General features: G+C 53.2%; 4 protein-coding genes across 4 annotated transcripts; 1 reads left to right on the top strand and 3 right to left on the bottom strand.

The window, feature by feature from the left end:
- Window positions 1–1,183: 1,183 nt before the first annotated feature.
- Window positions 1,184–2,220, top strand: G6M90_00g106600 (uncharacterized protein; the record flags this gene model as incomplete). Its single annotated transcript, XM_014684390.2, has 2 exons — window positions 1,184–2,076; window positions 2,151–2,220. The coding sequence occupies 2 exons, from the start codon at window positions 1,184–1,186 to the stop codon at window positions 2,218–2,220; spliced, it is 963 nt and encodes a 320-aa protein (XP_014539876.2).
- Window positions 2,221–2,492: 272 nt separating this feature from the next.
- On the bottom strand, window positions 2,493–3,497 carry atnD_1 (Short chain dehydrogenase atnD; the record flags this gene model as incomplete). Its single annotated transcript, XM_014684389.1, has 1 exon — window positions 2,493–3,497. One exon carries the CDS (start codon window positions 3,495–3,497, stop codon window positions 2,493–2,495), a length of 1,005 nt encoding a protein of 334 aa, XP_014539875.1.
- A 908-nt stretch (window positions 3,498–4,405) lies between these two features.
- Window positions 4,406–6,984, bottom strand: ELP2 (Elongator complex protein 2; the record flags this gene model as incomplete). The annotated part of the gene is made up of 3 exons (XM_014684388.1): window positions 4,406–4,541; window positions 4,606–6,785; window positions 6,853–6,984. The coding sequence occupies 3 exons, from the start codon at window positions 6,982–6,984 to the stop codon at window positions 4,406–4,408; spliced, it is 2,448 nt and encodes an 815-aa protein (XP_014539874.1).
- Window positions 6,985–11,375: 4,391 nt separating this feature from the next.
- AZF1 (Asparagine-rich zinc finger protein AZF1) lies at window positions 11,376–13,046 on the bottom strand (the record flags this gene model as incomplete). The annotated part of the gene is made up of 2 exons (XM_014684387.2): window positions 11,376–11,942; window positions 11,997–13,046. The coding sequence occupies 2 exons, from the start codon at window positions 13,044–13,046 to the stop codon at window positions 11,376–11,378; spliced, it is 1,617 nt and encodes a 538-aa protein (XP_014539873.2).
- Window positions 13,047–14,837: the final 1,791 nt, after the last annotated feature.

Here is a 14,837-nt window from a genome sequence, read left to right as displayed (position 1 = left end):
TGATCGTCGAGGCATGCAGCAAGATATCCAGAAACAGCAGCCTTTGGCCGAGCACCCAGATGTTCAGCTTACATGTGTGGCCTGTGGCTCTCTGACAGGTCTCAAGTCAGACTGTCAAGCACGTTCAATGCAGATGACGACCAAAGTGGTCAGCGACTTATTTGTGAACATCTCCGGTGCAATAAGATCTATGCCATTCACGGCGTGGGCAGTAGAGCCTATAAATCCCCTTCATAACCATGGACGTGAACAGGTGTCCCCGTATTTTCTCAGAGACTCGCATAGCTGTGATAAAAGTTGACCACCATTGGTACACCCTTGCCATTGCTCCCCATGGCAGTATGTCTACCCAAACAGACTACGAAGATCCAGCTTCTGTGAACCCGAGCAGCTCAGCTTGCAGTGTCAGTACCTTCAGAGTGTTAGAGTGGTTATCAATGTTAACTACTAAGTCACGGAACAAATAGATCTAATAATGGCGGCCCGCTCATCAACCTGCCTGGCTTCCTCGCGGTCCTCGAAGCACTAACGGCGCCTTGTTGCTAGGTAAATATACTATACTATAGATCATATACTTGGGTCAGTGTTGGATAAGGTGGCTGGTGTAGTGCAGTTTTTAAATACGTCACTTCCTAATACTCTTGGTCACATTTGTCCATGGCATCTTGCAAGGCTGGACTTTGGTCAACGACACAACCGGCCCAACACCGACGACGACTTCTCAAGGGCGAATACATTAGTCAAAGGCGAATTAGTCACGGGCAAATACATTTGTCAGGGGCGAACACATTAGTCAAGAGTGGGTTCCCACACCCAGAGGAGGGCATTCACGCTGTTCCAAGGCTCCGGAGTCTGCCCGTATGCGTCCCGGGTCTCCACCGATTGTGGAGCCCGACTCCGGCCGCGATGCATCACCAACACTTTAATGCCCGAATTGGGCAAGGCGTTGCATCATGTCATCCATTCACGATCGCCGTTGACCTCGGTTGCCGGAGGGAAACATGAAAAAGCATTCTTTTCCCTCGACAGCAGCTCTCACGACCCCTATACCCACGACTTCATCTTATAAGCAACTCATGGACCTCGCAATGGAGTCTCTCGCTGTTGTTGTTGCCGTGCCAAAACCCTCTCTGATCGATCCCAAACACTGACCCCCCCATTATCCAACTTGTCCAGCGAAAACATGCACATCCTCGTCACAAACGACGACGGCCCGCCGTCTCCAGAGTCATCCCCCTACGTCCACTGCCTCGTCAGACAGCTCCAACAGGCCGGCCACACCGTCTCCGTCTGCTTGCCGCACACGCAGCGCTCATGGATCGGAAAGGCCTACATGATCGGCCAGACCCTGAAGCCGCTCTACTACCGGCCAGGCACAGCCGTCCACGACGCCTCCAAAGGCACTCTCCATCAGCGGCCCTCCCCTACCAACCAAGTCGAGGAATGGATCCTCCTCGACGGAACGCCCGCCTCCTGTGCGCAGATCGGCCTCTACCACTTCTTCCACGACAAAGGCCCCGTGGACCTGGTGGTCAGCGGACCAAACTACGGCAGAAACTCGACGGCCGTCTACGCCCTCAGCTCGGGAACCATCGGCGCCGCCATGGAAGCCGCCGTGTGTCGGAAAAAGTCCATCGCCCTGAGCTTCGCCATCGTCTCGCGACAAGACCACCACGCCCCGGCCGTGATTGAAGCCGCGTGCCGGCACGGCGTCAAGGTTATCGAGGCCCTGTACAAGCAGTGGCCGCAGGACGGCAGCGTGGACCTGTACAGCGTCAACGTGCCGCTGGTGGAGGGCGTCGAGGCTCGCAAGACCGTCTTTGCCGACATGCTTCAGAATAAGTGGGAGGGCAGCTGCTTCGAGGAGGTCGAGGACGAGGCGGACACGGACATGGAGGAGGCTCGTATTCGAGAGGGCCCCGACGGCGAAGCAGGCAGGGACGGGAGCTGGGTTCCTGGGACTGGCCACTTGCACAGGCAGTTCAAATGGTCGCCGAGGGTGGCCGACGTGCGCAGGAGTGTGGACGAGTCTGAACCTGGTAATGATGGCTGGATCCTGAAGCAAGGCCACACAAGGTAGGTCCTTCACCTTCATACTGGGGATAGGGGTGTTGCGGAAGATTTGGTGCTAACGTCGGTGTTTTGTCCAGTGTCACGCCTTTGAAGGCGAGCTTTGCTCTTGGTGGAGGCGCGCTGAGCAGAAAAGAGCTGCTGCTGTGAGATTCATGAGCCGGATTGTCGGTGGATGTAAACGGGGGATGTGGTTTGCGAGTTACTATTTGGGAGACCATGGAGACTCGTCAGCTACTATAAATTGATGCAAAATAATCAACCAGGCAGGTGACTACAGCTAAGTAACTGCATCGAATCAGGACTTCAATAGCAAGGTGGATTTGCCAACATATAACCAGCCCTGTATCAGGCATATGACCTTGAATCAATTGATGGCCTCGTGGACATGTTATAAGTTTAAAAAGAATATTTCAACAACATTACAAAAAGTTCCCCGAAACACCAGGCTTAATCTCGTCCAGCTTCTGCGTCAACTCTTTCCAAAACATCTTCTGCACCTTGCGTCCGTCCTCGCTGTCCAAAAACGCCGACGGCTCAGCGACCACACAGTCCGACACATACTTGCCGTGGGACTCTTGGCCCATGGAGCCCGCAGCCACCAGATTCCTACTCCCAACCTCAGTCGAGCGCGCCAGAAGCAGCTTCAGCAGCCAGAACCCCCAGGTGGGATAATCCCGGCCCAGCTCCGAGTGACAAAGCCCAGGGTCGACACAGTTAATAGTGACGGGGAACCCGGCCGCGGGGCTCTGCTCGCCTATGGCCCTGACGCCAAATATCTCGAGCAGCTTGGACGCAGGGTACTGCGCGGCAAAGTGCGCCTCGACCGTCTGCCGGTCGTTGACGAGGGGCCACAGCTCCCCCGCGGCGGCGGCCCGCGCAACGAGGTCCGCCGCCTCGGCATGCACGCCCGACGAGGTGATTGTCAGGGTGGGCCTGGTGCCGAACTGCCTCGCCGACTCCTTCATCTTGGGGAGGACCAGGGCGGCGAGCAGAAAGGTCGACACGACGTTGACCGTCACCATGCTCTCGTTGCCCTCGGCGGTGTAGTAGCTGCCCGATGCGATGCCCGCGTTGGCGACGAGGACGTCGAGCCGGCTCAGCTCCGAGTTGGCGCGGGCGGCGAAGGCCTCGACAGAGGCGTAGCTGGCCATGTCGAGCGGCCAGACGTGCACCTCGGTCGTGCTGCCTGCGCCGCCGGCATCGCGTAGGCTGCTCTCGATGTCTTGCTTGGCGGCCTCGCCCTTTTCGAGGCTGCGCACCGCGAGTATCACCTTTTTGGCGTGGAGCCGGGCAAAGTGGCGCGCTGCTTCTTTGCCCAGGCCGACGTTGCTGCCTGTGACGATGACGGTCTGGCCGGCGTGCGAGCCTGATGGGTAGGGCAGCCGTTGGATGAGCTGGCTGTATAAGAAGCCGGGGAAGGACATGGCTGTAGATGTCGCAAATGGATGGGATGGAATGAGAAGTGTATACAACTTGAAGACGTGGTGGTGGCAGTTTCATGTACCGCTCTTATAAAGGAGATTTGTACCGGCTCGTGGTCGTTTTGGCACCACTGCACATGGTGGATTTCCCGGTTGGGAGGGTATTGTGCAGAGACCGGCTCCCGGAGTTAGCGGAGCCAGCGCATAATTCGCACAGGCTTGATGAGATCAATGGCGGCCGCAAAGCCCGTTTCAAGCGATTGGAAGGGTGCGCCTGGTACCAGCAGAGGACATCTGGAGATGCTCCGGACAGATGGTTCGCCTCTACAGTGACCATGTACACTGCTGCATCCCCGGGGATTGGAGATGAAGTCTCGCCCGCAGAGATGACGCCTGTCGCATGTTAACGCAGGGCCAGCCAACGTCACGCATTTACATTACCTTGAAACATGTCGCTGTAATGACCCTTGACTATTCCGATTGTCTAGCCTGACGCCGGAGCATTTGTCATATTGCTGCACAAGATGAAGCATCGTCGTTCTGTGAGGTTGGCACCATCTTTTGTGAACTGGGCCAAGCAGCAGGACGGTGGTGCATTGCCGTTCGTGCATCATCATGCAACACTGCAAGACAAGAGTATTGATATGCTTGACCTCGTATGGCTGGCAAGTATAGGAAGGGCGCATCGCTCACTCACGCTGTTAATAATGCAAACTATCACAGGGATCCCAACGGTGAATAAGAGTTGCCAACACCAGACAAAGGCACGCGCTAAACTGCCACTGGCGTATTGATCATGTAAGGCGCAAGATAGACTTGTACTTGCATTGCGTCAGAGTTGGCAACACTTGGGTGAAAACGCATACCCTTCCTTTTGCAACTGTGTTTTTATTTCAGTCTATTCATTGTATTCATAAATAGGATTCATTGAACGAAATCAGCCTCAGAGAGCTATCATCACCAGCCACTGCTAGTGTGTAGCCAGACTCGTCGGGTTTGCGGATTGGTTTCCAGGCCAATTGAAGAACTGTCTTGGGAAGATTCAACCTACATCACGTTAGTCATGGGATTCAGCTGTTGGATGAAAGTGCTTGTCCCGTTATCAACTTACTCTGGTTGTGATGGCAATTCAGTGACTGCCAAACCATCTTCATTCACTAAGCAGATGCTGACCTTGCCCGCTTCCGTCCCGACCGCCAAAACCAGCTTTCCCCCGACAATAGTTGATACGAAGTCGACAGATGTGACCGAACCACCGCAGGCAAGACTGGCGGTTTGAGTAAAGTGCAACTTCCCGGCTTCTCCCACCTGTGAAGACCAAATTCTAACCTGCTTGTCTCTGCCTGCCGTGGCAAAGAGAGGCGCTTGTGTCGGTGCCCAGGCAGCGTCAAGAATCATTCTGCTATGGCCCTTGGGATTTGACTGGAGCAGCTCGTACATGGCGTCGATGCCAGTATTTCTCTCAAACACAGCCCACTGCCGGTCGCGACCGACACTGAGGAGGTACCTGTCGTCGCCTGAGAACCTGAGTCGAGTGGCCGTCAGAGAGTGTGCTACGAGCGGTGGTCGGATTTCTGTCCACTTCTCCGTCTCAAACAGTCGAATCACGGCATGGTTGGTAGAGCTGGCTTTGCAGGCGCTGGCAATGAGTTTGCCATCATGGCTGGTTGCAAGGCATGAGATTTCATAGCCGTGGCCATATAGCTTCTCAACCTCTGGCCACAGAGTGTGTCTTGAAAGGGTTTCTTCGAATGGCGGGTGGTCGATTTCCAGGTATGACTTCTTGACCACCGAGGCAGGATCCACCGCTTCTCGGTCGCGGTCATCGATGGGTTGGATCTCTTGGTCATCATCCACCGTATCAATGGCCTTGTTGGAAAGACCAAGAACAGGCATATTAGCCGCATCTGGCATGTTTTCCACATTCTCATGGCCAAAGCCTGCAAGATTGTTGAGTAGTGTCGCAACTGCCTTGGGCTCGCTGAACACTCTCATGAGCTTCTCATCAGCACCAGAGACAAATTGAGAGTCCCCCAGTGAGTCAATGCAGTTCAAGTCGTATCCGTGAATTTGCGGCCGAGACATTTCATGCCACGTGCCAGCGCCAGATGCCGTCCATCTGGTATGCAATCGTGATGTCTGATCAGAGCTTGTTGACAGGAGATAGTCGCCGCCCTTGGCCCAAGTAATGCCAGTCACTGCCTTGGTGTGACCAGTAATGGCGACACATGGCTTCCACGTATCGGTTGAGGAATCGTGTTCCCAGCGTCTCCAGCTTCCTGTCCTTCCAAGACAAGCAACAGAGTCGCCGAGCGGCGACCACAGCCCAGTCCAGAAACCGCCGGTACTGCCAGTTGCTGTCGTGGCCCCCTTTTCTCTGCTGATCTCGCCCAGCCTTGCCATGCTAACCCAGATGCCAGAGGCGGGATCAGCTTCCCAAATTGCCAAAGAGTTGTCGGCAGAGGTTGAGAGAAGTTGCAGCTTGCCGTCGGCACGCGTTTTCCATCTTGCGCTATAAATCCAATCTTCGTGGCCGAGCAGCAATGCTTCGAACGTCACGGAAAAGTCTTTGCCTGCGGCTTTCAAATGGTGTGCCTTATTTGACGGAGATTTCCCAGGAAGAAACGCACCGCTGAGGGGATCTGACCCGGCTGCTGCTAGAGCCGGTAGCTCTTGTCCTTGGTGAATTCTCCAAATACGAATGTACTTGTCTTGGCTGGCTGATGCCAGAAGAAGATCGCTACCAGCTTCGTTTGTCTCTTTTGTAAAACTCAACGAGCGTACCCAGCCTTCGTGTCCAGATAGGGTCGCTTGCACACTAAAGTCCATGCTTGGAGTATTGAGATCAGCCGTGAGGATCTGGACGGTCTCGCGCGTGCCAGCAGCCGCTAGAATGAGCACGTCGCCGTCAATAATACCCAAAGAGAGAGTTAAAGGAAAGAATTTCGGCGTTGTCTTGATGGATTGGAGAAGTTGCAGTTGATCATTCTCAAAAGACCAGATCTTGATTGTTGCGTCCGCTGCTCCCGTTGCGACAATCCATTTGGCCGGTTCGCCAGCAATCCTCACGGCAGCGACGCAATTTACAGGAGCAGTATGTTCGGAGGACGACTGGACAGCTTCGAAGTTGTGGCCATGACCCTTTGACTTCCAGAAGATGAGAGTCTTGTCATCGGAGCCTGACGCGATGTAGCTCGAGCCATCCTCGTCGCTTTCAGGCAGAAATACTACTGCTTTGACCGTTTCTTTGTGGCCACTAAGAATATGCTCAATACCGCGAGGCGGATGAGCCTTTGGAAATGCATTTTGTTAGACATCAAATGCGAATCGCAGGGTTTGGCAAGGGTCAAGAACTCACGGTCGGGCGCCAGAGGGCAATATTCACATCGGCTCCAAAAGCCAACAAGCCAGTCTTGCTCCAGTCTGCAACCGAAGTCTGCCTGTTAGCACCGGCAGACAGGTACTCTACTGACAGCCCTTCAGCGGCCATGTCGACAGGCGTCTACGAGAGAGCATTCGAGGTGAGTCTGAAAATTGTGTCCGTCGAGAGATCTGATTGGCTACGCAGGCTTGAATGGACGTTGTGGAGGAGCAAGGTTCTTATCGATAAGCATCGATTTCGCACTAACAAATTCCTGCACATGCAGCCATAGTAATATGCTAAGATTCACTTCCTGCCTCCACGCGCAAATCCATCATTGCAAATTGTAACTTTCTACTTCACGGAGCACTGTGCCTCTTGCTTTTCACACAATCGTACACATACCAAGAAGAATGGCCGCAGCGGAAATCGCGTGCCCCGACGGGCAACTTACTGTAGCCGTTGAATTCTCGTAAGTCCACTTCGCTCGCACTTCCCAAGTTATTTTGTCGCACATTCAGCTGGACAGCCAACGATGTTCACGAGTCAGGGACCTGGCCTGGTCTTCGCGACATCGCCATACGCCCAATCGCCATCTCAAGGGCAGCCATCACCGTTGAGATCTCTGCGTCCCCTGGTCCCAGTCCTTCGTCCATTATGACGCTAGAACCCGACTAACAATGTCGGCTACAGAGGAGGCTTGGAGATGCTCTTTGCCGACCAGCGTCACCATTCGCTCAGACTTCCCGTCAAGGACAAGGGGGGGCAACCGGCTAATATCGCCTTCTTGATCCATCATCTTTGCCAGAACGTCATGAATGACACGCGCACGGAACTTTTTGTCCTGGACGATCATCTGTATGTGAATTTGCAATTTTGTGTCTCATCCCCGTGCGGCCTCTCAAAACACGCACCCCTTTCTGTTGTGAGAAGTCATTTTCCACTCGCAACGTTGCCTTCTGCCAAGTGAACGTGCGCCGAAAGCATCGCTCAAACCAGTAGAGATTGGTCAAGTGGCTACTCGGGTAAGAGCATGGCGTATCTCATCATTTCAGGTAGTACTTTTTTTCTTCGCAACCGCCATTTCCGTTTCGGCACCACTCGAGCACCGCTAACCAGGCTGTTGGGTCACGGCAGCCGACCGGGAATCCTAGTTCTTATTAACGATGCTGACTGGGAGTTGGAAGGGGAGGAATCATATGAACTCAAGAGTGGCGATAACATTCTCTTCGTGTCAACCCTGCATGGAGGCTAGCTCTATAATCCGGATGTAGCTCGACAGCTTCCCCGTTGCCGTGGTTAGAGCCATGGATAGGGCCTCCCGGCGCCTCTGCTAATCGACTACTTTCCCCCCGAATCCATTGAGAAACGCTGGCAGTTGAAGTTTGGAGAGTGATGGTTGTGTTCATCAACCACATACCGGCAAGCCACTACCCGCGCGGCTTTCGTCTCAAATGGCAGAGGGGTTTCGATGCTGGAAATCGGACCACACTTGTTCAGCCTGGCCGGCATTCTCCCTCAAAGATTCGATACCAACCTTCCAAAGTAGCCTCCGGTGTTTAAACCGACCAGCCTGTTGGTTTTCATCGGCGCCTGTCCGTCATAGCCTCTCAAAATGATCCTTGTAGTGGTCATCGTGGCGCCGCGCAAAGACAGCGGGTTTCACTTCATCATGAAGCCCGTTGCGCTTGTTTGAAACTCGAACAAGCTCTCGGCAGAACGGGCTGGGAAACCAAAGGCAGGCTAGAGCATTGAAGAGTCTTTGCTTCTTTTCTTGCTTGGTAGTTCTTCTCCTCGGATGTGTCCTTGCAATACACGTGAAACGAAGAGTTGATGATTCATTATACTCGGCCAAGGCTGTGCTTTGGTCCTAGTAGCGACGGAATTGCCGCTTCGATGCTTAGCAGGAGGAGCATTTTCGGGTGCGACATACATACACAAAGGTGTCTGGTTGATCGTTTGACATTGTTGATGGTCAGGTAGCCGGCATCAGAGGTGTTGTTCGTCCCATCAACCCGCATCATCACCCGCCAACAACCTACGATACTCACGCTTTCTCGTGATGGTGAGACTTGCAGCTGCTGCACGGGGTGCAATATACCCCCAACCTGTGTCTAGCAACAGTTGCAGTTTTTCGCAATAGACCAACCCCGAAAGATGCCCGTCCGCAGGCGGTGAATTCGACGAAGCCGCAATGCTACTGTATGTCCCGAACAAGCAGCCAGATCTGGTGCACCCATGCAGACCGATCTTTTCAACAACCATGTCAACCAACAGAAAATACAACGTAGCTTGCCTGCATGCACGTCTGTCTCGTCAACCCATCCCGTCAGACACTGGCAGCAATGCCGGGCATCTCTCAGCCCAAGAAAATCTTGTCATGTATAGCTGTGTCTGCAAGTCCCTCTTGAGGATTTCGCAGCTTATCCGCCGAGAATACCCTGCCACCTCCAGTCACCACCTTGCCAGCCATGCCGATACACGCTTGCCATGTCATGCCTTCGCCCGCACTTTCTGTTAGGAGAAAAAAAATCAGGTTGCCAACGCACAAGTAGCGGTCATGCCGCGCTTCACAAACACGCAGAAACCGAGATGGAGAAAACACGGTCAAGCCGCTTCAGCGCCCTTGTCCATGCAGCGTGCCAGATGCACAGTTGCGCCACACTCAACCTGGTGAAGCTGGAACCACCCCGGCTCAATCCCAGTTGTACTCATCTCATCTCCAAAAGTGTGGCTAGGATTACCTGGGAGCGCGCCGATGACCGCCGATTGCCCAGGTCCAACATGCGTGGCGTTCCGCAAGAGTTGCTATTCCCCCGTCCACCAAGATCGGATGAACGACCCTGGCATTGTCTTCAGCACAGCAAGTTGTGTAGCCCAGCAGTCGTGCTTGTGTAGCGAAAACAACCAAAAAAAAAAAATTCATGCCCTCTCAACGTGTTCCCCCCGACATTTGGCATGCAGCCCAAGGCAACCGGGTTCTGCCGCTCCCTATTCCACAGCATCGGGACCAACAGTCGCACGGCGACAAGTCGGCGCCTTCAGACGCAGCAGTCTATCCCCAGAAAGTCTTGCATCACTCTTTTTTTGGGGGGGGACCCGAGGTGGTCCACGTCCCCCAGCAGTAGTTGCGCCATGCCGTCGTGCGGCAAAACGATGCACGTAATGCACACCCTCTGACTAAACATTGTCGCCAACCTGGAGGAGGAGGGATTGGCAACCAAACCGGTCGGTCGGAGAGAATTGAAAATGACAAGACGCAAGGAACACCCATGTTCCCGGGTACACGGTAGCCTTGTCCAATCATTCGTTGTAGCTGCCTTTTTGGTCCTGGCTTGCCCGGGGTCTGGCGATATGGGATGGTGCTCTCCTCCCCAACACTTGACTGGTTTGAGGGCGGAATCGATGCGGCCAACAGGCTTCCTTGCTCTCCGCTGTCACTTTTCTTGGTTTATTCTATCGAGTCTTTACCACAAAGAGGCTTGAGCGAAGATGCCAGACCTCCCGGGGAGGACTCCCATATGGACAAGTCCCGTTCAGATTCTCCCTGCATGGTGTCTTGAGTGTGGTGGAGAAGAGAGGTGTGTGTCCCAGTTCCAATGCCTCGTACATACGCACTTCGTTCTCTCCGTGTCGAAACAGTCGGGACTTCCGCCCATCCCAACAGAAACGAGGTCCAAACCAGGCACAGTTCGATTCTACGTCTTGGCGTCAAGAGTGTGTTGCGAAGCACAATAGATCATGTTATTCTGTCTTGAGAGAAAATCCCCATTGCAGGAAAGCACCTAGCAATAATCTTGGCCTCGGGGGCTCCTCTGGCGCACAATAAATAGATCTTCATACTAGGAAAAAAAAATACCCAATACCATAGCACACTAAATCGATTCCATAGTGATCGAACCGCGAATCCAGTCCATATTCGTACAGAGAAAAGCAGCAATAATTTTCCAACAAAAAGCATAAACAGATGGTGGTATAATGATGCAATGGTGACAAAATATTCGAAATATAACCAAATAAACAAAACCTGTTTTCAAACAGCCTCCTTTCTGCATGGACAAAAGCACATTAAAACTCCTCCAAACTAAGTCGTTTTAACATCGCACGGTTATTCCAAATCCAATATCCCATTGCTCCTGCAAATGTAAAATAGCCACATGATTTTTGTTTTCTGCGAAAATGCAGACACACTTGCCATACCCAATGCTGATGGTGACTGTGTAAAAGAAAAGGTCAAAAACGAGACTTGATATAAAGCGCTGCCGGCCCTGCTTAACTTTTGAAACATGGTGGAAACGAAGTTGTTTGTAAGCCGCCCAGGGTATTCCTCCAGGAAGATATTGCATTACATGATGCGTAAAAAGGGTGACGGGGAAAAAATATCAGGCTGCTGACTACAGCCATTTTCGGTTATATTAACAGGTTCATATCAATCATAGGGAAGCACTAATGCATTGACAGCCTTGCGAAAGTTGCCGGTGTCCATATGGTTCGTCATGTCGTCGTAGATGTTATTCATTCTATTGGTACAGACGGTTGGCAAAGGCCATCTGTCGAGCGTGCTCGTCCTCATACAGCATACCACTTGTCGCGTGGTCTGCCTCAGTCTCAAACATGCCGAAGTTGCGAGGAACATATGCCGGAGCCGAGTTGGCCACGTGGGATTGGGGGAACTGGTTTGCCATCATAGGAGCTGCAGTGGCAGTCTGTTGAGAGTTGCCCTTGGGCTTCCTTGCAGCAACAGTTCTGGCCTTGCCACGACCTTTGATGCCCTTGTTGCTGTTTTTATAATGCTCCTTGAAATAATCAAAAAGGTCCTGGTGCTCCTCAGGGACCTCGCCCAGTTGGACAAACTTGAAAAACATGCTAGTAAGGTTCTTCAAGGTCTCCTTATGGAAGTTGTTCTGATGAGTCTTCATGTTGCCGAGCTGAGAAAAGGACTTGTTGCAATCATCGAGCCTGCAGATAAAAGGCTTGAGACCTTTATGCGTTTCTTCGTGGGATCGGACGTTTCCTCTCTGGGCGAACGTCTTACCGCAGATGCTGCAGGAATATGGCTTTTCACCAGTGTGACGACGCATGTGAGTCTTTTCAAAGTTAGCCTATGAAGTCGTTTCGGCCCATGAGCTTGACACACTCACCTTCAGATTTCCGCGCTGAGAAAAGGTAAGTCCACAGTTGTCTTTGGTGCAGACGTAGGGCTTGAGGCCAGTATGGGTTCGGCGGTGGATGTCGAGATGCGTCTTCTGCACGAATCGCTTGTTGCAACTTGGGCCGTCACAAACCCACTTCTTCTTGGGCTTGGCTTCGGGAACGGGTGTAGAGGCATGAGTCGCATGACAGGAGTTGGCTGGACTATGGACATCCATGACTATCTCGGCTTTGGGTGTATGTGCGGGGGTCAGGATCTGTCCCGGTGTATCATTGCGCTCGTCCTCTTTGGCTTGAATAGCCTTCATCAGTTCATCCACATCAGTCTCGAAGTTGATACGATCAGCTGGGTCAATGGTTTCGTTGTATGTGATAGTCTTGGAGTTGGCAGTCGGATTGGAAGCAACCGAACGTGCCACGGAAACATCAGAGTCGCTCCGAGCCGGGGACTGCAATCGAGCATCACTGATCTGTCTCGATCTTCGTCGAGATGAAACCGCGCGCATAGCCTCGGGATCTGTGGCGATTGACATGGGGTGAGAACGATCTTGATATTCGGGTTTAAAAGGCGATCCAACAGGGGTTGAAGGCGGAGGGCTCTGATATGGCGCATATGTAGCGAAGGGGTTCTGAGCCTGGTAATGAGAAGTAGTCATAGATGTAATCGGCGCCGAGCTGTACGCAGGAGACACAACATATTGAGGCGGAATGGGCCTCTGCATCTGCGCTGGGTTTCCGCGGGAGTCGTAAGGCATGAAAGGAGGTGCTTCCATCATGGCGAATTCGTGAGGCAACTGCTGTGGCCATCGCCCCCAGTTGTGCGGAGCAGCTGGTGAAGCTGTGAGAGCCATCGAGCCGATAGTTGGACAGTCTTGTAATGTAATAAGACCAGTAGGAACGAAGAGAAAATAGAGAGCAGATGGTATATGCTTAGGCAGCAATGAGAAGAGCTTCCAAGAAAGCTGGGAGAGTTCTGGCCTAATTGCGTATTTGAAGATGATAATGACAATCAATGCTCTGCTGTAATGGTGAAACCTCATCGGCAAGGGGAAAGGCGGCAGGATATATAAGTTGAAAAGAGCGATGAGGTTCAGAGAGGGGTCTGAGAAGTCGGCTGAGGAAAGGGGGTGTCATATGAAGTTGAGATCCAAGATGGCCATCTTGTTAAACGACGTTCATACAACACATGGAGAAGGCAACAGGCTAGGGGTGGGTCCGACTGGTCGGTACATGGCAAGATCTTGGCTTCAAAATGCCTGCATAGATGCGACCCCGAAAGCTGGTTCCTCTCACAGCAGCTCGATATCCCAGCCATCGGGGGCCCAGGAGGCGTATTACTTAACGTACACACCAGGCTGACATGTTGAGCAACCCCCCTCTCCCCACATAGCGGGTAGGAGACGCTACCGGCCGGAGGGAGGGGCGTGTGAGTCAAGTAAAGCCCAAAGGGGTCTGAAGGAGCTGGCGTAAACGCCTGTGTCGGATGCAAGGTGATGATGGCCGGGGCGTGAGGTGGGAGTGTCGAGAAAGCGACCATGAGAGAACGGCGGGGATGCCATGTAAGATGAGCAAGCATGAGCTTTCGAGCACAGCTGGAAGACAAGGCTCTGGACACGGGTGCGGGATGATATGGGGCCGGTTGCGCTTCGATTGTGTACGTCCTTTCACTCCGCACTCCGTATGTATTGCACAGTACGGAGTAAATGGACAGGGTAACAGGTTGACAGGGTGTCCGATGAACTCCGTCTTCCGATTTCCCTTCTGCCCATGAAGTCACTGGAGCGCCAGAACAAGAACGCGGCTCAGATCCAGAGGGACCACAAGCCATGCTATTACTTCCGACCTGTCACCTCAGGAGGCTCGGTACCGCTTCGATATTCAACCCGGTGTGTTTTACGGAGTTGCGCGAACACATACATAGTCAACCAAGCACTATAATCGCATGGCTCAGCAATAGTTGCAGTCAGCTCGGCGCTTGCCCGCTCCGCCAACGCGGCCTTTGGCTTCGTCGGCCCCAAACCGTTCTCGATCGGTAAGGAGCCACGGCGGCGGCCGCTGTTGTGACAGGGATAGGGCATTCGTAGAAGGTGGGTTTGCTGGCACAGCAGCTGTTAAACATGACAGAGCTGGCGTCTTCTACCTGCGGAGTGCCGATGTATGCATACTAGTACTTGCCAGTACTCGGTACGCATATAAGGTGCATATGCAAGCCTTTCGCAATGCAATGAGACATGGAGTAGCAAGCAAATTAGCCACTGGACCTTGGACACGAGTGGGCAAGCCAACGGGTACGTGTACATGTCCAAGTCTAGGCCCGCGGCGTTGGCTGTGCGGCAAATTCACGTCAGCGCGGGTACGACGAGGCTGGACACGGCGCACAACCCGTAGCAGGCGGGCGAGGCAAGCTGGTCATGCAACGATCTAATCTCGCCAGAAATGGTGGTACGTTGGTTCTGGTCGGTGGTGGTCATTGTTGAATGAAGTCATGTTGATTGCTCGGTATATGCTGCGCTTGTTGCGATATGCCTGTCAACATGAGGGCTTTGGCGGCAGGCGGCATGCTGGCAGCCCCTAACTGCAGGAGGACTAGTTAGCTGATGAATCAAAAATTTTCGAGCCAATCCTCTGTACCAGACCAGACGAATTGTTGGCGCCATACCTTGCACACTTGTACCGAAGGTGTGGCACGTTCATGGCAGCATCTTTAGTCGAGTTGGAGCTGGGCTGATCTTGGGCACAGACGTCCCAAGCCAGACCTGCCTGGGCCTCCTGGCCTCAGCCTCCGATGATGCCCGTGGTAGTCACTTGCGCAGGTCCTGAATGGCTCGTAT

This window comes from Metarhizium brunneum, chromosome 7 (assembly GCF_013426205.1).
Source record: "Metarhizium brunneum chromosome 7, complete sequence".
Classification (NCBI taxonomy): domain Eukaryota; kingdom Fungi; phylum Ascomycota; class Sordariomycetes; order Hypocreales; family Clavicipitaceae; genus Metarhizium; species Metarhizium brunneum.
The sequence above is the reverse complement of the archived record's forward strand: the minus strand, read 5'-3'. Positions and strand labels throughout refer to the sequence as shown.